This window comes from Oreochromis niloticus, linkage group LG8, assembly GCF_001858045.2.
Source record: "Oreochromis niloticus isolate F11D_XX linkage group LG8, O_niloticus_UMD_NMBU, whole genome shotgun sequence".
Classification (NCBI taxonomy): Eukaryota; Metazoa; Chordata; class Actinopteri; order Cichliformes; family Cichlidae; genus Oreochromis; species Oreochromis niloticus.
In genome coordinates this window covers 3,545,201-3,565,788 of record NC_031973.2, presented here as the reverse complement: position 1 = coordinate 3,565,788, position 20,588 = coordinate 3,545,201, and the positions used below count along the sequence as shown (strand labels likewise).

At 42.8% G+C, this 20,588-nt stretch overlaps 1 protein-coding gene across 3 annotated transcripts in view; it reads left to right on the top strand.

Moving 5' to 3' along the window:
* rnf213b (ring finger protein 213b) overlaps positions 1 to 20,588 on the top strand; it is a 35,449-nt gene that overhangs the window by 14,335 nt on the left and 526 nt on the right. For 2 of the 3 annotated variants that reach the window (XM_005453660.4, XM_019362350.2), the window contains exons 26-64: positions 31 to 3,831; positions 3,917 to 4,053; positions 5,100 to 5,198; positions 5,301 to 5,413; positions 5,533 to 5,646; positions 6,235 to 6,293; positions 6,389 to 6,545; positions 6,717 to 6,852; positions 7,285 to 7,473; positions 7,863 to 7,996; positions 8,096 to 8,271; positions 8,616 to 8,819; positions 8,904 to 9,091; positions 9,180 to 9,300; positions 9,908 to 10,008; positions 10,174 to 10,350; positions 10,808 to 10,953; positions 11,047 to 11,146; positions 11,306 to 11,417; positions 11,643 to 11,847; positions 11,991 to 12,178; positions 12,347 to 12,469; positions 12,861 to 12,962; positions 13,162 to 13,407; positions 13,967 to 14,051; positions 14,138 to 14,172; positions 14,290 to 14,390; positions 14,491 to 14,635; positions 14,731 to 14,887; positions 14,977 to 15,071; positions 15,158 to 15,406; positions 16,739 to 16,871; positions 16,976 to 17,059; positions 18,011 to 18,194; positions 18,596 to 18,797; positions 18,877 to 18,954; positions 19,108 to 19,305; positions 19,542 to 19,631; positions 19,999 to 20,177. In XM_005453660.4, coding sequence (XP_005453717.2) covers positions 31 to 3,831; positions 3,917 to 4,053; positions 5,100 to 5,198; positions 5,301 to 5,413; positions 5,533 to 5,646; positions 6,235 to 6,293; positions 6,389 to 6,545; positions 6,717 to 6,852; positions 7,285 to 7,473; positions 7,863 to 7,996; positions 8,096 to 8,271; positions 8,616 to 8,819; positions 8,904 to 9,091; positions 9,180 to 9,300; positions 9,908 to 10,008; positions 10,174 to 10,350; positions 10,808 to 10,953; positions 11,047 to 11,146; positions 11,306 to 11,417; positions 11,643 to 11,847; positions 11,991 to 12,178; positions 12,347 to 12,469; positions 12,861 to 12,962; positions 13,162 to 13,407; positions 13,967 to 14,051; positions 14,138 to 14,172; positions 14,290 to 14,390; positions 14,491 to 14,635; positions 14,731 to 14,887; positions 14,977 to 15,071; positions 15,158 to 15,406; positions 16,739 to 16,871; positions 16,976 to 17,059; positions 18,011 to 18,194; positions 18,596 to 18,797; positions 18,877 to 18,954; positions 19,108 to 19,305; positions 19,542 to 19,631; positions 19,999 to 20,177 — 9,143 coding nt within the window. Of the gene's footprint in view, positions 1 to 30; positions 3,832 to 3,916; positions 4,054 to 5,099; positions 5,199 to 5,300; positions 5,414 to 5,532; positions 5,647 to 6,234; positions 6,294 to 6,388; positions 6,546 to 6,716; positions 6,853 to 7,284; positions 7,474 to 7,862; positions 7,997 to 8,095; positions 8,272 to 8,615; positions 8,820 to 8,903; positions 9,092 to 9,179; positions 9,301 to 9,907; positions 10,009 to 10,173; positions 10,355 to 10,807; positions 10,954 to 11,046; positions 11,147 to 11,305; positions 11,418 to 11,642; positions 11,848 to 11,990; positions 12,179 to 12,346; positions 12,470 to 12,860; positions 12,963 to 13,161; positions 13,408 to 13,966; positions 14,052 to 14,137; positions 14,173 to 14,289; positions 14,391 to 14,490; positions 14,636 to 14,730; positions 14,888 to 14,976; positions 15,072 to 15,157; positions 15,407 to 16,738; positions 16,872 to 16,975; positions 17,060 to 18,010; positions 18,195 to 18,595; positions 18,798 to 18,876; positions 18,955 to 19,107; positions 19,306 to 19,541; positions 19,632 to 19,998; positions 20,178 to 20,588 lie in introns of those variants that run through there. The other variant, XM_025909745.1, reaches the window with a different exon arrangement.

Genomic DNA, 20,588 nt, shown 5'->3' with positions numbered 1-20,588 from the left:
TTTCTTTAATGTTTGATTTTTTTCATGCAGACGAAGCTTGGACTCCTTGATGTTTTGCCCACCATTCGTTGTAGGCCTCCAAGAGAGGTGCTGCAGTTATTGGCCAATCGAAGGTCATTAAGAGTTAAGACCTTTGATCCACTGATGGATGGTCAGGAGTTTTACAGTGAGGGAATTCAAAGACCCTATCAGTACTTAAGGCGTTACAAGGAGAAACAGGATCTGGATCATTTTAACTACCAGGAGGGTTCCACAATGGGGGATCCCAGTGACTGTCTCAGTCTCTTCCTGTCCTACTGTGGAATGCAAGATCCATCCTGGGGTGAGCTGAAGAACTTCTCCTGGTTCCTCAATGTGCAGCTGAAAGACTGTGAGAACTCAGTTTTCTGCGATCGAGAATTTCTTGCTGACCAGCTTCCTGGTTTCAAAGGGTTCATTGTAAAGTTCATGATTCTAATGGCAAGAGATTTTGCCTCGCCATCTCTGGACATGTCCGATGAAAGTCCCATGCCACTGATGGAGAACAGTCAGGAAGAGGAACTTCTGGCCCGTCTGACAATTCGTAAGCGCTGGGAAAATGAGTCTCATCCATACATTTTCTTCAATGCGGACCACATGTCAATGTCTTTCCTCGGCTTTAATGTACAAAAATATTGGCAAAACACACTTAATGCAGTTGATCCTCGCAGCAATGCAGTCCTGATACACAATGTGATGTCACAAGAGCTTTTTCAAGGTTTGCAGCGGCAGAGGATATCTCTCACTGAGGACTTTGATCAGTTACCCCGGGCAGACAAAATCAAAAGGATTTCTTGCGTTGTTGGAGCAAAGAAAGGAATTGCAGACAAGCGATTTGATCCAGACCCTACCTATGAGCTCACTGCTGACAATGTGATGAAGATGTTGGCCATACACATGAGATTCCGATGTGAAATTCCTGTTGTCATCATGGGTGAGACTGGCTGTGGAAAAACCAGATTGGTCCGTTTCCTTTGTACTCTACAAAGGGAGGGAAGATCAGTAGAGAACATGGTGCTTGTTAAGGTGCATGGTGGAACCACTGCAGAAATGATCTACAGGAAGGTGAAGGAGGCTGAGGCACTTGCTCACCAGAACCGTGTGAAGCACAATCTAGACACCATTTTATTCTTTGATGAAGCCAACACCACAGAGGCCATTTTTGCCATCAAGGAAATCCTGTGTGACCGAACAGTGAGAGGACAACCTCTGAAGGCTGACAGCGGTTTAAAAGTAATAGCTGCCTGCAATCCTTACAGGAAGCACTCACCTGAAATGGTGGAACGTTTGGAACGTGCTGGATTGGGATACCGAGTGAAGGCTGATGAAACAGAAGACCGCCTTGGCAAAGTCCCTCTAAGGCAGCTGGTCTACAGAGTTCACCCTCTGCCTCCCAGCATGGCTTCTTTGGTGTGGGATTTTGGTCAGCTGAGTGATTCAACTGAGCTTTCCTATATCCAACAGATTGTCCAGAAGAAAGTTGCTGACCATCGTTTGCCACTGTCATGCAAGGGCATCATTTCAAATGTGTTAGCAGCCTCCCAGAAATACATGAGAAGTCGTGAAAACGAGTGCAGCTTTGTGAGTCTCAGAGATGTGGAGAGGTCAATGAAAGTGCTAATTTGGTTTTACCAGCACAGCAATGTCCTTTTCAGCAACTCCACCCATCTCAGTGGGGAAGAAAAAACACTAAAGTGCCTGATTCTTGCAGTTGGAGTCTGCTACTACCCATCTCTGGTGACCAAAGAGGAGTACCTGGATAACATTTGTGGGTACTTCCCGGATTGTTATCGCTCTTCAGATGCACTGCAGAGAGAGATTTCTTCCTGTCAAGACTTCTTCCTTAAGAACATACAAACCAGGGAGACTATAGCCAAAAATGTTGCACTTAAAGAGAATGTGTTTCTCATGGTGGTTTGCATTGAGCTCAGGATCCCACTCTTTCTGGTTGGCAAGCCAGGCAGCTCCAAGTCACTTGCAAAAACTGTGGTTGCTGATGCCATGCAGGGACAGAATTCCCACTGCGAGCTATTCAAGAATCTCAAGCAAGTTCATATGGTCTCCTTCCAGTGCAGCCCTCACTCAAGTCCAGAGGGCATCATAGGGACATTCAGGAACTGTGCTCGCTTCCAGAAGGATAAAAACATGGACGAGTATGTGTCAGTGGTAGTGCTTGATGAGATAGGACTAGCAGAAGATTCTCCTCAGATGCCACTGAAAACCCTTCATCCTCTCTTGGAGGATGGTTGCATCGACAATGACAAGCCAGATCCACACATGAAGGTTGGCTTTGTTGGCATCTCCAACTGGGCTCTTGATCCAGCCAAGATGAACAGAGGGATATTTGTGTCCAGATGGGATCCAAGTGAAGATGAACTTGTTGAAACTGCCAAAGGCATTTGTTCATCCTCCAACCCAATTCTCCTGAAAATCAAACACCTCTTCCCAGCTTTGGCAAAGGCCTTTTTGAGCATCTGTAAGGAGACCTCAAAGAATCAGTTCTTTGGCCTGAGGGATTATTACAGCCTTGTCAAAATGCTCTTTGCTGCAGTCAAAACTACACAGCATGAGCCAGATGATGAGCAGGTGGTAGAGGCCATCTTACGTAACTTCAGTGGACAGCCAGAAGGTTTTGACCCTGTCATATTTTTCCAAGAGATTCTCCAAAACCTTAAAGAAATTCCAAGACCAAGCACCCTGCAAATGGTAAAAAAGAATCTTGACCATGGCACCACTGAGGAGAGCCGGTACCTCCTTTTACTGACCACCAACAATGCAGCTCTCCATATCCTTCAGCAACAAGTGTTTGCCAAAGGAGACTATCCACAGCCAGAAATCATTTTCGGTTCAGGATTCCCAAAGGACCAGGAATATGCCCAAATCTGCCGTAATGTGAACCGAGTGAAAACATGCATGGAGACTGGACGTACTGTCATCCTCCTCAACATGCAGAATCTCTATGAAAGCCTCTACGATGCCTTGAACCAGTATTATGTTTACCTCAGTAAGCAGCAGTACGTTGATCTGGGTCTTGGCTCCCATAGGGTAAAATGTCGTGTTCATACAAACTTCAGACTGGTGGTAGTGGAGGACCAGAAGAAGGTGTATGAGCACTTTCCAGTGCCCCTTATCAACAGGCTGGAAAAACACAGAGTGGATAGGAGCACCGATCTGGAGCCGTGGCAACACACAGTTCTTGACAAACTGAGAGTGTGGGTGAAGGAGTTCTCCGGCGAGGCGTCAGAAGATTTCAAACAATCTGACATTTTTATTGGCTTCCATGGTGATGCCTGTGCCAGCGCTCTGTTGCAAGCCCTGGAAAGGAGAGCACTAAGAGTGGAAGACACTCAAGAAGCACAAGGCACTCAAGAAGGACCGCAGCAACAGGAAGAACAAAACAAAACACTTGAGACAAGCACGCAGAAAGATGTTATTCAGCTAGAAGATGATCAGGTTGATGACGTAATGGAAACTGATCAAGAAACTGAGACATGCGAAAAGAATGATGATGAATCCATTGAGGTATGTAATGAAAACAAAGTGATGCCAGAAAGTGAAGCGATGATGGACGCAGAAAGTGATTTTGAGTCTGCAAGACAAAATGAGGAGGACAAAATCTTGGATTTAGCCAAAGATCTCTTGTTAAACTGTGCCACTCCTGATGCCGTGGTGAGGCTCAAATATTCAGATTTAGCAAAGCAAGAAATAGACAAACTCCAGAGATTGTACTTCCAGCAACAGCATCACCACTCACTTCGGGATTTTCTGGAAGATTGCTTGAAGGTGTATCAGGAGTCCAGCAAGTTTCTGGAGGTAAGGCGCAAAAAAAACCTCTAGTTTGTTCTTCATATTCCTTACAGTTTGTTTACTGCACTGTGTGCTTTGTGGTTCTGCAAAGGTTACTACATTCTCCAGCTTGTTAACCAAATCAGATGTCAAGGTTGTAGCCCACGCTCTAGGACTGCACACAGACAGGATCCTACTACTGTCGCTCCACCAGTTCGACACTGAAGTCTCTTTCTGCAATAAAATACGGTAACGACTTTTCAAATAAAGTAAAATTTACAGCGTTTTCACTAGTTATTTTTCAATGAGATCTCTGTGCAGAATAAAGCTGCTCTCCCATGAGTCTCGACCTGCCACTGAGCTTCAATCATTTTGGACCACAGTTGCTACTCTGCAGTATTGGAATAGTAACACATGCACCGATTCTCCACCTGCTGCAGGGTCTGATTGGAACTGTCCTTAAACTTGTAGCAGATCTCCAGACCAGAACAAGGACTACAGTCCAGGAGTTTGTTTCTGGGATATGATCTCTGGGGAAACACCTAAATGATACACAACAACCACCACAACAGTGACCTGGCCAGCGAGCCAGCTGGTAGAGAAATTGGACACTCAGAGGATGTCGCTGCTAACCAGCTTATCCCTTGTAAATTCTATATCTTTCTACTGGCTGACTTGCTGCCCAGATAACTGTTGTGGTGCTTGTTGACATCATTGTTCTTCTCTGGAGATCTAATGCGAGCTGATGGGCTGCTTGAAAGATTTTAGTCGAAACCTTTTGATTTTTCTTCTTACTGTTATTCCCCTCCATGAGCTCTACTAGCAGTGCTCCTCTTTTTTTCTTTTTTTAAGAGCGAGGAGGATTGTGCAGCAATCACAGATGGTATTGTTATTGTAAATGGATGTGCAGTTGTTGTTAAAATATTTGATCAGCCTGCCAAAGTAAAGTCTACATGTGTAAAACATTAAAAATGTCAGATATTGATTAAATCCAGGCTGCCATAGGGCGAGAGGCGGGGTGCTGGACCTGGACAGGTTGCCAGTCTCTCACAGAGCTTAAGTGAAACCCAAGTTATTATTGTAATTGGGGAAAAAAACCCAGTGTAATTTCAAGTTTTAGTTGATGATGGCAGAGTTTCAATGTTGCAGTGTCTAAACACAGACAGTGATGCAGAAATGAGCAAGTTTGGCTTTGCAGGTGCTTACCGGTTTAGTTCAGACGAGCATTTTCTATGCAGCAGTAACAGAGACGCTGATGCGGATTAATCTTGCTCCTGCTCATCTGTCTGCATTAGGGGTTTCCTTCAAAATGCTGGCCACTCTCTTCATATTCTGCTAATCCAAATGGACCTCGAGGAATCCCGCTGCAGCAGCGAGCTCATTGCATCAGCAAAGTAGGTCTCAACCTCAAACTCCTGAACAGATCTGATTTAAAGCAGGGTCGGTGAGAAACGGGACATATTCAAGGCATTTGAGTTGTATTTGTCTGCCAACAGATACTGCACCATGAATTATCTGATGTCACTGGAGGATCACACTTGTTGGGTGATTTTCATTGTGAAGGTTTCAAGGATCCCAAGTCATTCCCAGTACATTGGTTTCCAAGGAGGTGAGGACCAAGTGGGAAAAAAGTTATTGTTCCACCACACTTATTTGCATGATTGCAGCATTATGCTTGATGTATTACAATAATAACATAATGTTTTGTCTTTTCTATCTTTTCTGAAGGAGTTTGGCACTCGGTGCATATTGACGACCTGAGAGATTCGGAGGACATGAGCCTGAACCTGTCGGTTTTCTGTGGAACTCTGATTAGCAGCCTGCTCAAACCTGCACTCACAGGTAAACACTGTGGAGGAAGTATTATACTGTATCCAAACAGATAGTTTTAGATCTCTGCTCTATAATGACAGAGAGTACGTCAAGGAAATAAAAACCTGTTTTCACGCTACCTGGAGCTTATTAATCATCATTACATACAACACTGTGTTTTAACCCAAAGTACCCACAGAATAACAAAGGATGAAAGATGCTATTGTTTATATTTCTTGCTCATTTAACCTAATTAGCTAGCTAGGCTAGCTCTCCTTTTATTTTTTACAGTTTCATTCATTTAAGTTTCTGCAATTTTTCTGTGATTTATCAAACTGTTACTGAGACGTTTGATTTTAAAGACTTTAAAAGCAACAGGAGAAAGTGGGTGAATTACTTATAGTTACTAACATCTCACCGGCCAGCTTTAATAAGCCTGAGTGCCGTCATAGGTGTTTGGTTTTAATATGGTTTTTATTTATTTATTTAATCTAAAAAGTAAAATTAAGCTCTTAACTAGATTTTTAATAAATATATAGTTTTGGTTAGTTTTGCCTTCAAAAGGCAATTTAAGCCTCATTTTCTTGTTACATAAACAGTATTCTTAATCTTCTTCAGCAAACCATGATGATATAGAGACCGTGAGGGGAGGAGAGGCCTCTAAAGAAGACAGACATGTGAGTTAATGTCTAATGAGATGATAATGAAACCATGTTTCATTATGTTTAAATGTTTACACTTGAAAAAATAATATAATTGTCTTTGCTTACAGAGCAACAGAGCTCAGCTTAACAGATTGTCTTTAGTGAGGTCATGCATCCAGAAAGCAGTGGGTTTGCTGAGGGACCCCGACGGCGTGGCTCCAAGAAGTATGGAGAGGATGCACGTCCTTCTGAACCTTCTAGGAGCTGGTGAAAACCACACAGGAGGTAAATATCCAATGCTGATCTCGATTTATATATTGCTGAAGTACGCTTTCAATGCCTGACAACAAAAGATGCTCTAAATATGCAGAATTTTGAAATGATTTGATGACTTATATCACTCGACTAATCTTAGATTCCTAGTTTCTTTCTAATCAAACTGCTCTCTGTTTAAAGCTCACTTTCAGAGGTTGTTGTTGAGCAGACTGGTTGAGGCGATGGCACAAAGAGAAGAAATGATGTGTGCTCCTAAAGAGTGGGTGTGCTCAGAGGCCAAGAAACGCCACGCTCTGCAAGAGGGAGGGACTCTGAGGTAAAAGTCTCCTGCTGATGTGATAATAAACTTCACAAGAACCTGTGTGGCATCATTAACTCAGTCAAAGTATTAATTTGACTTTATCCCTGTCTATGCAGTATGAATCCATAATTGCAGTAAATCCAGTAAAACTAAATATTTGTAAATTGATCAGTTTTTGGAGGTGAGATGCTCCAGATAGTATTGGACATTTTTATTATTTGTTCATGCACTTGTACAAATAGCCACTTATATGCTATGATTTCCTGTTTTATGTATAAACAAAAAAATACTTGTCTTGATAAATAACTGTTTCAGAAATTTTTCAAGGAAAAATGACAAAACAACACATTTTACGTTATTTTGTGCTCATTTTTATTGTCAGTGCAGTTCTCTGAGACATTTTCAGGAATACAAATAAAATAAACTTGTCATAACTTTGGATTTAAGACACACCCTGTGGCGCTGTCTTCAGTCCACCGTGACACCGATCCTGGTCAGCATGTTGGAGGTTATGGACAGGTATGCGAATCTGGATCTGCTCTCTGATGACAGGACCAGTCAGGGCCTGATACAGCTGTGGTTGGACATCCTGGGAGACTCGCAGGTTTTACACCTAACACCTCTCCAAAAACAAAGGTACTGTGCATTACCTCTTCTGTGTGTGAACATTAACACCACCTCTCTAACATTTGCTGTTCGTCTTTTGTGTGATTCCAAAGCCAGCACGTAACGTAAGCTGTGTTTTGGACTTACACCACATGCTCCACTGTGAAAGCTTTGCACACTCTGAGAAATCTGGAGCCTGTCTAACTTCCTAAAGTCCTTACACCTGCCCGGTTCTCTTACATCTAACACATTCATTTTATTAAAACCAACTATTTTCTTATTTTCTAATATATCACAGAGATATTCACGTATAGTCATGTCACCTGAGAGTGGTAGCACTGTTTTGGTTCATCTCTGTAATAAAAACTACATTTTGTGAACATAAAGCAGTTTTTTTCTCTAATTATAATATTTTCCAGTGAGTCAGATCAGGAGGTGCTTGTGCAGCACCACTTCATGCTGGATGGTGAAGAACAGCCCTGCTCGGCCCCGTTCAGCTGGCTGGTCAGCATGCACCTCGAGACTCTGTGGGAAGAATCTGAATTTATGCCAGGTTAATGACAAACAATGTAAACTCAAAAACAAATCAAACAAATGAGGTAGATGTAGAGCGTTGAAATGGACATCTGTCTGTCTGTCTTTTGCTCTTCAGTAACAAAAGAGGGTGGTGCAGAGAGGATTCTCCAGTTTGTGAGCACCTTCAGCAACAGCAGGCTCGGCAGTCACCTCCAGAAACTCTCAGATGGGGACCGTTTGGACTACGCCCGCCGCTATCTGAATGACTTCCTGCTGCTTTCTTTGAAGATCAAGTCAAAGGAGGAGCTTAAGGTACAAATATTATCAGTCATATATTTCAATAAAACCTGTTTTGGGTAAAATAGTCTTGGAGTTATTTAAGTTTTTGCAAAATCAAAACTCATTTTTGCCAAGTAACAAATCATCTTTTGATCACAATAAGAGCTTCTTGCCATTAAACAAGCAATATACTGTATGTAAGGTGGTGAATGTGAAGATCATAGTTTAAAAAAGTCATGAAAACACCCATGAACTTTAAATTAATTTTGAGGAAGAGAAAGAAGGCCTGCGACAGCTTTTTTTTGTTTCAGCAGCAATGAGAAATGAGCCTGGTCTGATGCTTTTACAGTGGCGCTAATTATTCGTGTCACATGCAGGTGTTCACCAAGGCCATGCTGGGCTGCGTGTGTGAGCTTCAGACGTCCACGGGCACCAAAGCTGACCTCTCTCCTGCTTGGATAATGGCAGCTTCAAAGCATTTTGCACCCAGACTGGACACCCTCTGCCACATATTTCTGCTGCAGCCCCAGCTAGCTAATCATGTCGCTCAGCAGGGGTCAACGAGGGAGCCGGAAGAAATGGTGAGGATCATCTTTTTGGCTTCATTTTAAACACTCTCTTCACACTTATCTGTTTTATGTTCTTAAGTATTTTATTTCTGGCAGGTGGAGGACATTTTAGCTCTGGGTATCTGTGTCGAGGAGACCAAACTTCTGACCGTGGCCTCCCTGGACGAGTGTGAGTCCTTTATGCGCAGGGTGGAGTTGCTGCAGCCGTGTTTGGATAGAGCATTCGGTCAGAAATACAGCGCCCTGTGTGGCCCTGCCAGTCTACAACACCTGGACTCTATCAGGTGAGTCAAGGTGACAAGATTTAGAGAAGGAAAAGAAAAACATTTCAGTGTTTCTTGGGTTCATTTTTATTCTCGTCTGTCATTTCAGGTCACTGTGGCATGGGATGCTGGTCGTTGCATCTTTCATCCAGCATGTCACCTATAAAGTTAAACAGGACGACTCGAGATTGAAAGATCTGGCTCTCAAACACTGCAACCTTCACCTGAACGTATGTAAAAATGGTTTCTGCGTCTTCTGTGTTTCTCTGGATTTCACAGATTTATTGAGCAGATAACAGCATGAACACTTCTCTCATTTTTACATTTGCTGTGTGAAGGAGCAGATCATGAAACTTAATGGCTTTTTTGATTTAATAGTTTCTTTTAAACAGTTTTAAAGCTGTAACAGAAATTAAAAGATCAGAGAAATGCAGAGGTTCAACGTAACCTGGAATTTAAGACCTGATGCAGGAAAAATGTCTCACTCTGACAAAACTCCAACTAATTATTTAATACATACATATGGCAGATGTTGCATGAGTTTGGAAATGAGTACATCAGAGGGTCGACAAAGTTAGAGAGGCAAGGCTGAGGTTTTGTGGACATGTGCAGAGGAGGGATAGTGGATATATTTGACAAAGATTGTTGAAGATGGAGCTTCAGCCGGGAAGCAAAGAAGATGACCTCAAAGAAGATTTATGTATGTGGTGAAGGAGGACATGCAGAGGGTTGATGTGAGAGAGGAGGGTGCTGGATAGGAAGAAACAAAAAACTCTGACTAATCTAACTGTAGATGACTCAAAATAAAACATGTTTCCACTTCCGATCTTCTAACAGCTGATGCAAGAATCTCCAGATGTAAAAAGTGTGGACACGCTGCAGCAGCTGATCCGCATCCTCAATTCTTTCCACGAGGAGTCCATCAGCAGGGACCTGAGGTCAGACTCTGTTTCATCACACTTCAGCTGATTTTAGGCCTAATCTCACAGCAGTATTTCTGTTGCAATAATGGTGTGAATCTTAAATTAAAAAATTTAAATATATTACATGATCTTATTTCAAAGATATATATGATTCCTCTGGAATGATTTTTTTCTGTGCAGGTTTGGCATTTCTTGCCCGGTTTGCCTCTCTGAGTTCGAAGAGCCGTCCGTCCTGCCGTGTCAGCACGTTATCTGCCTGCCGTGTCTCCAGCGCTGCATTCAGGCCCACAGGCGGTGCCCTAAATGCAAGGAGGAACTGCCATCCAACTTCAACCCCACTGTTTCTCCCACCATCAAGTGAGTGGGGAAAAATAATGTAGAATCTACAGTGGGTCATGTACTGATCAGTCTGTGCAATAATAGTTTAATGGACCATCTTAAAATACCACTGAGGGGTTGACAAAATATATTCATAGTAGGTTTTACATTTATGACTCTGTAACTGGGAGCACCTGCCACCGCTGTGCTTGCCCCACCTGGGCCACAGCCAATCAGAATCCAGCCACAAAAGTTCTAAGATGAAAACTAAACAACCACATAAAAATCGTTCCCACAGAGGGCGCTCCACGTACACAAACAAATAGTCCTTCGGTTAAACATCCGTTCTTTGATCTACGTAGTTTGACCCTGGATGCCATATTTCATGTTCACTCTCATAGTCAGTATTAATTCAGTGATGTTGTACTGCAATGTTATTAAAGTCTGAAAGCTTTCTTCTGATTAATGGCTAACTGTATGAATTTGTGTGGCTCAGGAAATCACTAGAACAGCAGGCGGCCATCAGACGCTGCTGTAACGCCTTCTTCCTGGAGGTGGTGTCCAGGTTCTGCCTGTCAGAGGGTCAGAGCCCAGAAGAAGGGGTCGTGGAGCTGCTCTTCTCTTTACTTGTGTTCGCTACCGGTCAGTGAGTGAATTAGTTAGTGATATTAATCAGATAACCGATGATGCTGTGGCAGTGAGGCATTCTCTCTGTTGTGCCTTTGTGTGCTGCAGGAGACGTGTACAAGACCAGAGAGCTCACTCCCTTCCTGGAGTGTGTGGATAACAGTCCGGTGGTCCGATCTGTGCTGCCGAAGCTGCTGCTGCAGTACAGGTAAGGTCAGGGTAAATTAGAACTGACGCTGTAGAAACATGGCATAAAAAGTAGAGTGTGAAAGAAAAAACAAGGCTCAAAGAAGAAATTTCATTGAACATCCTGTATGTGGAGATCTGGTAAGAATCTTTTCCTGGCTCATTGGAGTATATGTGTTAGCTTTGCCCAGGTGAAGTCTCACATTCACACCTACCTGAAGAAACTGGAGGAAAATCTTCTAGATATAGAAGACCGCACTGAACTCTACCTGCTGTTCGTCAACTGCTTCCAGGTGAAACAGACAGACTCTCCTTCCCCTTTAGTCCTCTTTGCATTACAATTTTCACCTAGGTTGTTTATATTTGTATATTAGGTTCTTGTAATTTAACAGAAATGAATTGTTTCACATGATGAGAGAATTCAACATTGAGCTTTTGTACATAATCCTTCATTTCCCAGAAATCAAAATTCACATTTTGCACTAATTTTCAGCCTAAACTGTCTGTTTGCCACTCAGGATTCTCTGTTGTGCTCCAAAGCAAGAGAAGTGGAGAAGAGCATAGAACAGCAAACACAAAGCGATATCAGCTTCCTGAGCAGGATCGCCAGGAAAAAGACTCCAGACAGACAGGAGGACCCGGCAGAGTTCCTGCTCAACACCGCCAGGCTCAGAATGTGTTTGAGCACCGCTGCAGAGCTGCTGGAGAAAACCACAGCTCAAGGTGGGCTACACTTTGAGTCACATATATGTATGTATATGTGCATGCCTGAAATGTTAAATCCAATACTGTGGTGCTGTGAGTTCAGATCATGTGTAAGTCAGTTATCCCAGGCAGGTTTTGAGTGTTTTGTCTTGCATTCAAAGACGGAGAAATGGAGGCTAATCGGTACCTGCGATTGGTGAAGGGTGTGTTTGAGTACAGCGGTAATGATTGGCTCAGGGTTTACCTGCTGCGAGCCCTCCACAGACGCTCCGGCATTGAGCGCATCCTGTCCCTGATGAACAGCCCGGCCTCAAGGTGGATCTTCCCTGCAGAGGTGCTTCGACTTCAGGTAAGAAAATATCTAAAACGACAAAGAGCCATCCATCCACCCATTCATCCATCCATTCACCCATCCATCGTTCTATCCATCCATCCTTTTATCTTTTCATCCATCCACCCATCACAGGCTAGGTTCAGTATTTCAAAATTAAACATTGAAATCTTTTTTTCCTTACAGAGGATGATTCCGACTAGCGTGGATAATTTCCTTTGCTGTGGAGCTTCTTATCGAGCCATGAGAGACGCTGTGGCTCGAGTTCTTCTGGAGAGCACCTCTGACACCTTTGTGACAGAGCTAAAGGTGAGGAAGATGCCAGGAGGTGGATGAGGGTCTTAAGTTGACTTCTTTTTTGAGGCAGTGCACAGTTCAGAAGAGGAAAGAACTTTAATGCTGTCTGTAGTCCTGTCTCCTGATGACCACCAGGGGTCAGCGAGGTCATTAAAAAGAGTGTGTGAAAGAAAATAATCGGTTAAGCATTGAAGGAACATAAACATTTCATATTAACTCAAATTTTTAGCATTTATAGGCACTTAACATTTAATAAAAGAGATTTAGGATGATTTATTGACTGTTTTTTTTCATGTGTTGTTAAATTCTACATTTAAAACAAGCTCTTAAAGGTTGTTTTAAATGACCTACCTTCAGCTTGTTCACTTGTTTAACGTAATATTTGTTTTGTCTTTCTCTACAGAAACTTGAAGGTTCTCAGATCAGCCTCCTGGCCCTGGCCTTGTTCAGACAGGTCACCTGTCGCTACAAGTCACCTGATGTCAAAATACATCCCTCCAAACAGGTAAATGTCCACGTGTGTTACGTCAATCATAAACTTATATTTGACAGTAGATACTGATTCTGTGTTTTATACTTATAAAGTTATTCTGTGTATTTAGGATATGAATCACACTGAAACAAAGCAGCATACAGCAGATGGCTAAAAAAACAGACAATAAATGCTCTACAGTTTTCTGACATGTTGCACTCTGAATTTACAGGATACAGCAAGGCTGGAAGAGCTCCTCGGAAAAAACGTCAAATCAGAGGAATTCAGGAATTTCTGCACTTCACTTCTTTCCAGTCACATTGGCGGACCACATTCATGTCTCCATATAAGCCAGAATCTGCCAGCTCAGAGGCAAACCCTCCTGGAGCTGCTGGTCCATCTGGTCTCTGTGCTCCTCAGTGAAAGTCCTCTGCTCGTTCCTCTTCGTCAGATAGCCTTCCAGCCTGGAAACGTCACAGTGAGACACTTCTTACAGTCACTTACACTATTTTTTGTCCCACTCTGCTAGAGTAGCTTTGCATGACTCACAGCTCAAAATAATCATTATTTATTTGATGCTAAGCCTTGACTATATCTGGAATATTCATTCGGCCTTCCTCTAGAGACAGAAAAAACAGAGCAGCATGAATCCTGAGCCTTTAGCTCTCAGGGATTATTTGCACTTACATGGACCTTATTATGGAAACTTGCACCATGTTTAATATGAGCATCCACCAGTGGAACAGTGTATACAAAGGAAAATCAGGATAAATGTCAGTTTACATGGTTGTTTCATGTCTTCTGGATAACCTGAGAATGACATTTGAATTTTATAAAACCAGGAAATAAAAGATTCAGTCAAGTTTCATTATGTTGAAAATAGGATGTTGTTGTTTTTGATTTTGTTTTTTAAGGGAAAAGTAATTGCAGATTTTTAAAATGTCTTGTGAGGTCATAAATTTGTGTAAATAAATAAAGCTAAATGATAACATCCTGAGGAAAGGGATAAAATTAACTCAATTAATTCTTCCCCCCAGAACGCCTTCCTGCCGACCATGCCAGATGATCACGCGAGTGAAGCCAGACAGTGGCTGAGAGGCGAGAAGAAACTACAGTCCTACAGTGAGTGATTCACATTCTCTAGTTTGTTATTTTTGTTTCTGACACTTTCAAATCTGTCTTTTTTTTTCTCTTTTTTCTCAATTTAGCGTGTGCCAACGGGCATGTGTGTTTTGTGGGAGAGGTATGAACTATTACTCTTTCCCTAATGCTTGAATTAAAAGTAAATTATTTAAGTAAAATATTTCAGATTCAACAAAGCAAAAACAAAATTAACCAGAATTTATGTGCTGTCCCATAGTGTGGAAGACCAGTGGTTACATCAAAATGTTTCTGTGGGATGCCAATCGGTGGAGTAGGACATGTCCCAGTGTCTGGATTTACACAACACACAGTGCAGGGGTATTTCTTTGTTCAGTTAAGCAAACTTGTAACAGTATTTGTCAAATATCTCTCTATATATCTAATATCTGCTTTCCTCCATGTTTGTGTGAAATGTCAGAGATCAGACGCGGACAGGACACGTTTTAGGAGAAGCTCATCAGCGCTCTGATGCCCCAGAAAGGCAGATGACGTACGCTCAGTCCTGCATCCTGCGGCTGCTCACGCACCTCGCCATGCTGCAGGGCGCCATAAAAAATCAGAGAGTGAGAATTTACCTGAATGTGGCTTTGCATATCTGTGGTTTTAAAGGGTTGCATCATGTGATAACACTCCTGTTTTTTGGCGGGGGTGTTTGTAGGAAGTTGGTAAATTGATCCACCCCACACCGAATGATGTCTTTAAATTCCTGTGGCAACATCTTGAAAAGGACATGAAGGTTTTGGGGCGGACTCTGGATCAGAACATGGACAACACAGCGATTACAGTTCATCTGATCCTGGCACAATTCCCTGCAGGTGATACTGACTCGACCATGACTTTAACATGCTGCTTGTAATGTCGCTGTAGAATAAACGTGTTTTAACTGTGCTGAACGTTAACAAAGGTTCCCGCAATGCAAGACCCGATCTGTCCTCCAGACAGAGACGGCAGCAGTGGGAGAAGCTTGTATGTGATTCTGCCATCAGCCCAGTGCTTCAGGTAAGGAATACAATGTTTTTTAAAGACATTAGAAGACATTTTGTGCTTCAGAGTGATAAAGTTTTGTTTCTTCTGCCTGTTTTCAGGATTTGCAGAACAATCTGGCTGAAGCTCAGAGCAGAATTGGAGCTGATGATGGACTTGCTGGAAGCCCTTTGATGAATCTCCTCTTTGGGGATCCTGGGAAAATGCTGTCCTCCCCCTCTAACTGCCCGACACACCGCTCGTCCTTCTGGACTCTACCCGAGATCATGACAGTGGAGCGTTTTTCTCAGTTGGTGGAAGAAAAGCAGGGACAGAGTGCTTTACCTCTCCTCAGCTTGTTTCTTAAGAAGGTATCAGCCATCATCAGGCCGATGTGCACCACATTTCACAGATTTTATGTTAACAGATCAGGTACAGTGTGGATGGCACAACTCTCCCCTAAATTTAACTGAAATCTGCTGAGGAGCGTCAGAAAAATTTTGCTTAATATCAGAAAAATTCAACTAAAAAGGAAAATATCAGAGGTGATCCTGAACGCTTGTCTGTCACAGTAGTTTAGCTGATGAGTGAGCGAATGTCAAGGCAGGTGGAACCAGAGAGGGCGATGCCTCCAGGGATCTACACACAAACAGAGACAAGATGTACACAAACAGAGAGGGAGAAGGCACAAGACCACAGCAAACAGCACAGGAGACAAAGGAGGAACAAGACCGCTTTTAATAAGACACCAAAACAGTAATTTGCTATATTGTTGAGTCAGCATGTCAGCATCAAGCTAAGAGTCAAAACAATGCGACTACGCTTTGAGGGCGTTGCTTATTCAGTGGTTAGTTCTACACTGAATAAACAATGTCAGGCCTCCTCTTCCTCCTGTTACTCTAAACTGTAAAGCCCTTGTACTCTCTCAGTCTCTTCGATTTATGGCTTTACTCAGACTCAGGCTTACACTATGCAAACAGTGGAGAGGACTTTCAGATGGGAGGTCAAACCTAAAAAAAACTCCAGTTATCTTCAGATCTAATGCTTAACACTACAGTGGCCTGGATGACTGAGAACCTACACAGGAAAACAAGCAATGAATATTAATGCCCATTGCATTAACAGGCTTTACACAGTATTTCCCATGTTTGCTGTTAGGGTGTTGAATCGTAGCACTGATCTCTGAGCAAAGATCTGAGATAAAGACCTGACAACATTACAAAGAGAAACCCAACAGTTGCCTTTGGGCAGCAGTTGGCAACAATGGAGAGTAAAAAAAAAAACCCAAAACTCTCTTTTAATAGGAAGAACTGTGTGAACCAGCTTAAGGCGGGGCAAAAGGGGAAAAGAAAGCATATGCCAAAAAGTTTAGGACAGCAACAACAAGAGCATACTTCTGCAAAGGCTGAAAATCCCCCCACACCATTAAGTCTCTGAATCCAAAAGCATATCTGGATACGGATGATTTTGTAATGTTTTGTTGGGAACATCAGGAGGATGTCTCTAAATGTGTCCTATTGGGCCAAGCCCCATATCCAGAGAAGCTTCGTGCATATCCATTTATTTATTATTTATCACCTGGCTAACAAACAGAATCGACTGTATAACCTCTTTGACTCTGGGGATAATAAAATTCTCTGAGGTTAGTGGAGCCATTATCTTGCAGAAGAAAAGCTGACGCTGGCTTTGTGTGTTTTTCCCAGATTCACTGTGTGTGGCAGTTACATCACCTTCCTGAGCTGGCTGCTTTACAGTCTGACCTGCTGAGGGTGTTTCCTCTGGCGTCACACTCCACACCGCAGACTATTGCGCAAAGGTTACAGCAGATACCAGCAGGTACATCGGCCTTTCATCAGTGACTGATCAACACCAGCAGCAACATAACACACACACAAACACACTCACAGACACAAACTAAATTCTTGTGTCATCCTCACTAGGGTACCAGAAGAAGATGCTGAGTGAGAGAGTGGGCAGATTCATCAGAGTGTGGAACTCCCTCAGAGCAGAGGTGGCAAACAACTGTAAGCATCTGCATGTCTGCTTTAAACCCATGCAACAAATCTCCATCTGATGGTTATCAGTGTCTTTATTTTATTTTATATTATAAACTGAATGCATATACACCAATTTTATATATAAAAAATAACACTTTATCAAGCAAAGTCTCATTTAGAGTAAACATGAAGATGTAATTAGGTCCAGATGTGCTTTATAATAGAAAAATAATCACACACTGGCACGTATTTAAAACATACTTAAAGCTCAGTCACATGATTACTAAAACGAGTGAAATGATTCTTGAGTGTTTATTGAGTGTCAGAGCAGTTTTCAGTTCCAGCACAGTGTTTAATATAAACAGTGGGAAGTCTTCAGTGTTTGGTGTCATAATATTTAGTTAAACGGTGGAAATATTACATTTTAACTTTTATTTTGGAAAATGAAAACCTCAGGTACAATTGTGTTATTTGATGTCAACATGGTTTGGGTTTAGTGTTTGTATTGCAAGAGTTACTTAATATTTTCTGGGCATCAGTTACTTAAGTGACTTATGAATGAGAAGGAGATTTCTGTCTGGGTAATTGGTTTTCCAAAATCATCACCTGGGCTCATTCGACAGCTGTGAAGGAAAAACAGTCCAGAATTAGGAGACTTACAGTTTAAGCAGGCTGGTAGGACCAAAGAACATCCAGCTCCAGAGAATACAGGTGGCGCTGCTTAATGTGAACAATGTGAAGTCTTCAGTCTTCATATGACTCTGCTTAATGTGCACATGTGTGACTCCTTTCAAATGAAACAACAAAATGCACAGATGATGAAGGAACACTGTGTTTCTCAGCAGAAAGATTCAGTTGTTTTGGGAGGATGTCAGAGTTAGGTGTCAAAAATAAATTAGACTTAAAGAAAGAAAGATGTTTTTATTCAGCTGAGCTGCTGTGTGTTGTTTCATTCTTCTGACTTCTGTGTGTATACAGCAGCAGACTTGGGTGTGGATGTGAACTTGTGTGAGAGGGAGGTGACAACCGAGAGCTCTGGGGAGTTTCTGACTCCGAGCCGACACGGCCCGGGGTCCGTTCTCCAAACTCTGGTTGACTTCCTGTCAGAGACTCACAACAGCCTGGTGAGAGAGGCCAGGCGAATGAGCGGCACCGAGGACAGGTCAGTCCAACATCAGCTGCAGAGGCTCGTGGGCCACAAGACTAAATCAATGTGCCGTTTTCTTCTCAACTTCCTTAATTAAATAACTGTTTAATTACAAGTGAAGCATAATTAGCAAATAATCTTTTGTAGGGATCGCACTGAGATGAATTAGAAATCTAACAAGATTCCAGATATACAATCAATAAAGATAAATGAACAAAATTCTTGTAAATTGCTGCTAGATTTTGGACATCAGCAGGAAAATAACTTGCAAAGTGATGCATGTGTTGCTGTGTACTTCATGATTGGACCAGAATGATAACAAAAACTACATTTTGTCACCAGTAACTGATGTAACATCCTGTTAGACCCCCTCTGGCTTCTTTAACTGTTAAAATCCTCTCCTGTTTTTTCCTCAGTGAGTACAGCGTTCCTTTGGAGAGGATATCAGAAACCCAGCTGACACTGTGCCACCCAGAGAGAGAGCTGCTGCCCCTGGTTTTAGCCCATTGCCAGTACACCTTGAAGAAAGGGGGCGAGACTGACAGCAGCTATGACCTGCCAATCATCCAGACCCAACTGGCACGCCGCTTCCTGGCTGGAAAACCACTTATCAAAGCGGTAATAATCTAAAGTGCACGTGGATGTCAGGTAAAGCCAAACTGTCTACTGACCTTTTGTCCTCTTTGGTCTAAATCAGGACACCTCGAGGTACCTGAACCGACACCTGCAGGATTTCTCCATGGTTCTAACTGAAGTCAAAAAAAAGATTCCTCAGGTAAAACCATTTTACACACTGCTGTTGTTATCTGGAACTGACAAATGCCAGCTGAGGAATGTCTCACTAGTTCCTGTGAGGCCACTTTGTTCAAGTTAAATTCCTCCCCTGGCGTTCTGCTCCTCGGGCCCGCTGACAGCGTCTGTCTTGCAGGAACCGCTGAAGGGTTCGGTGAGCAGTGCCATGAAAACGGTCCTGCGCTCTTACACGGATGTTTGCGATGCTGTGTTTGTGGTGGAGATCGGCCTCCGATTCCTCGGGAAAACTGGCGGAGAGCCTCAGGGTCAGCTTTTGTCCTACCTCACTGATTCACTGCAGATGGGCCCGCAGATTTCAAGCACCGTAGCCAAGGTATAATGATGCAGATCTGCAGCTTTGTCCGCTATGCAAAGAATGCGATGATTATATTGATCTCATTTTATGAGCCCTCCACTCTTACAGTAGCCCTTCTTTATGTTTCTGTCTTTGAAAACTCCAATTATTGGTTGAATTTTGACATAAATCTGTTCTGTAAATCTGAAGTATACTGACACTGAGAGGTGAAAACAACATTTCAAAGATCTTTTAAAACTTCTGTTTCTATTCAGGGTCTTGGCCAAAGCAAACTGGAGCACAGCATATTCACCTGGCAGCTTCTGACTTGCTGGAAATCAGAGCTGATGCTCAACAGGAAGCAAGTAAGTGTGAAGAAAATCTTAAAATTCAAGGAATGCCCTCGGTGTGCTCGTTACGCAGTGTGCGGCTTCACCAGCGCTCATGAAAGAGCCACAAAACTCCACCCATGGTGACCACACAATTTGTTTTTGAGTCAGTACTTTTACTCGTGACCCCTGCTGCCTGCCAGGGACTGACCCCAAACCACACCATGGAGAGTGAATTTTTCGCGGCTGTAATCTGTGGAAAGTGTGCCGTCTGACACGGCAGGCGCCCAGAATCTCACCCCAATAAAAACAGAGAAGAATTATTTTCTCTTGAAAAACACTGAAAATGTCTGATACCTGAAATCAAGCAGAAGGCTACATCTAATTCATGATCATGTTGCAGGATCCGTTTCAGAAACTGCCGTCTGAGTTCCAGAAGAAGCTTTCGAAAGAGCAGAAGAAAGACCTGAAGGCCTTCCTCGCTGTCACAGACGTTGACACCTTCTCTTTGGAGCTGCATGAAATTCTTCTGCTGAAGACAAGCAGCGCCGTGCCTGACGAGGCTTACCAGCCACACTGGGAGTAAGAGCATACACATTACAAATGCACCATTTGTGAGATTAGTTGTTGTAGGAGGTAAAACACCAACTGGTAAAACAACACAAAAACAATTGCATTATTGATGTTTTTACAGCTAAGATTACCCAATAGATATTTTTGGACTTTCTTTTTTCAAAAGTGTGCCTTTTGTTAGCGTAAGATTACCACCCCAGTCTAAAGGAATCCATTGATTGTAGACAGCTTTAATCAGTGTAAAGTGTGGCGGTCTCCCCCCCCTGGGATTTGGAGCCTTTTGACTTCCAGGGACAAGAGCGTGACCCCTCCAGGCAGCCATCTGTCAGAGGAAAGCAGCTTAAGTTGTGTCCCCCTCAGCTACAGGTCATTTCTATTGAAGCAGCAGCAGCAGCAGCTGGGTGGGGAAGTGAATGGGAA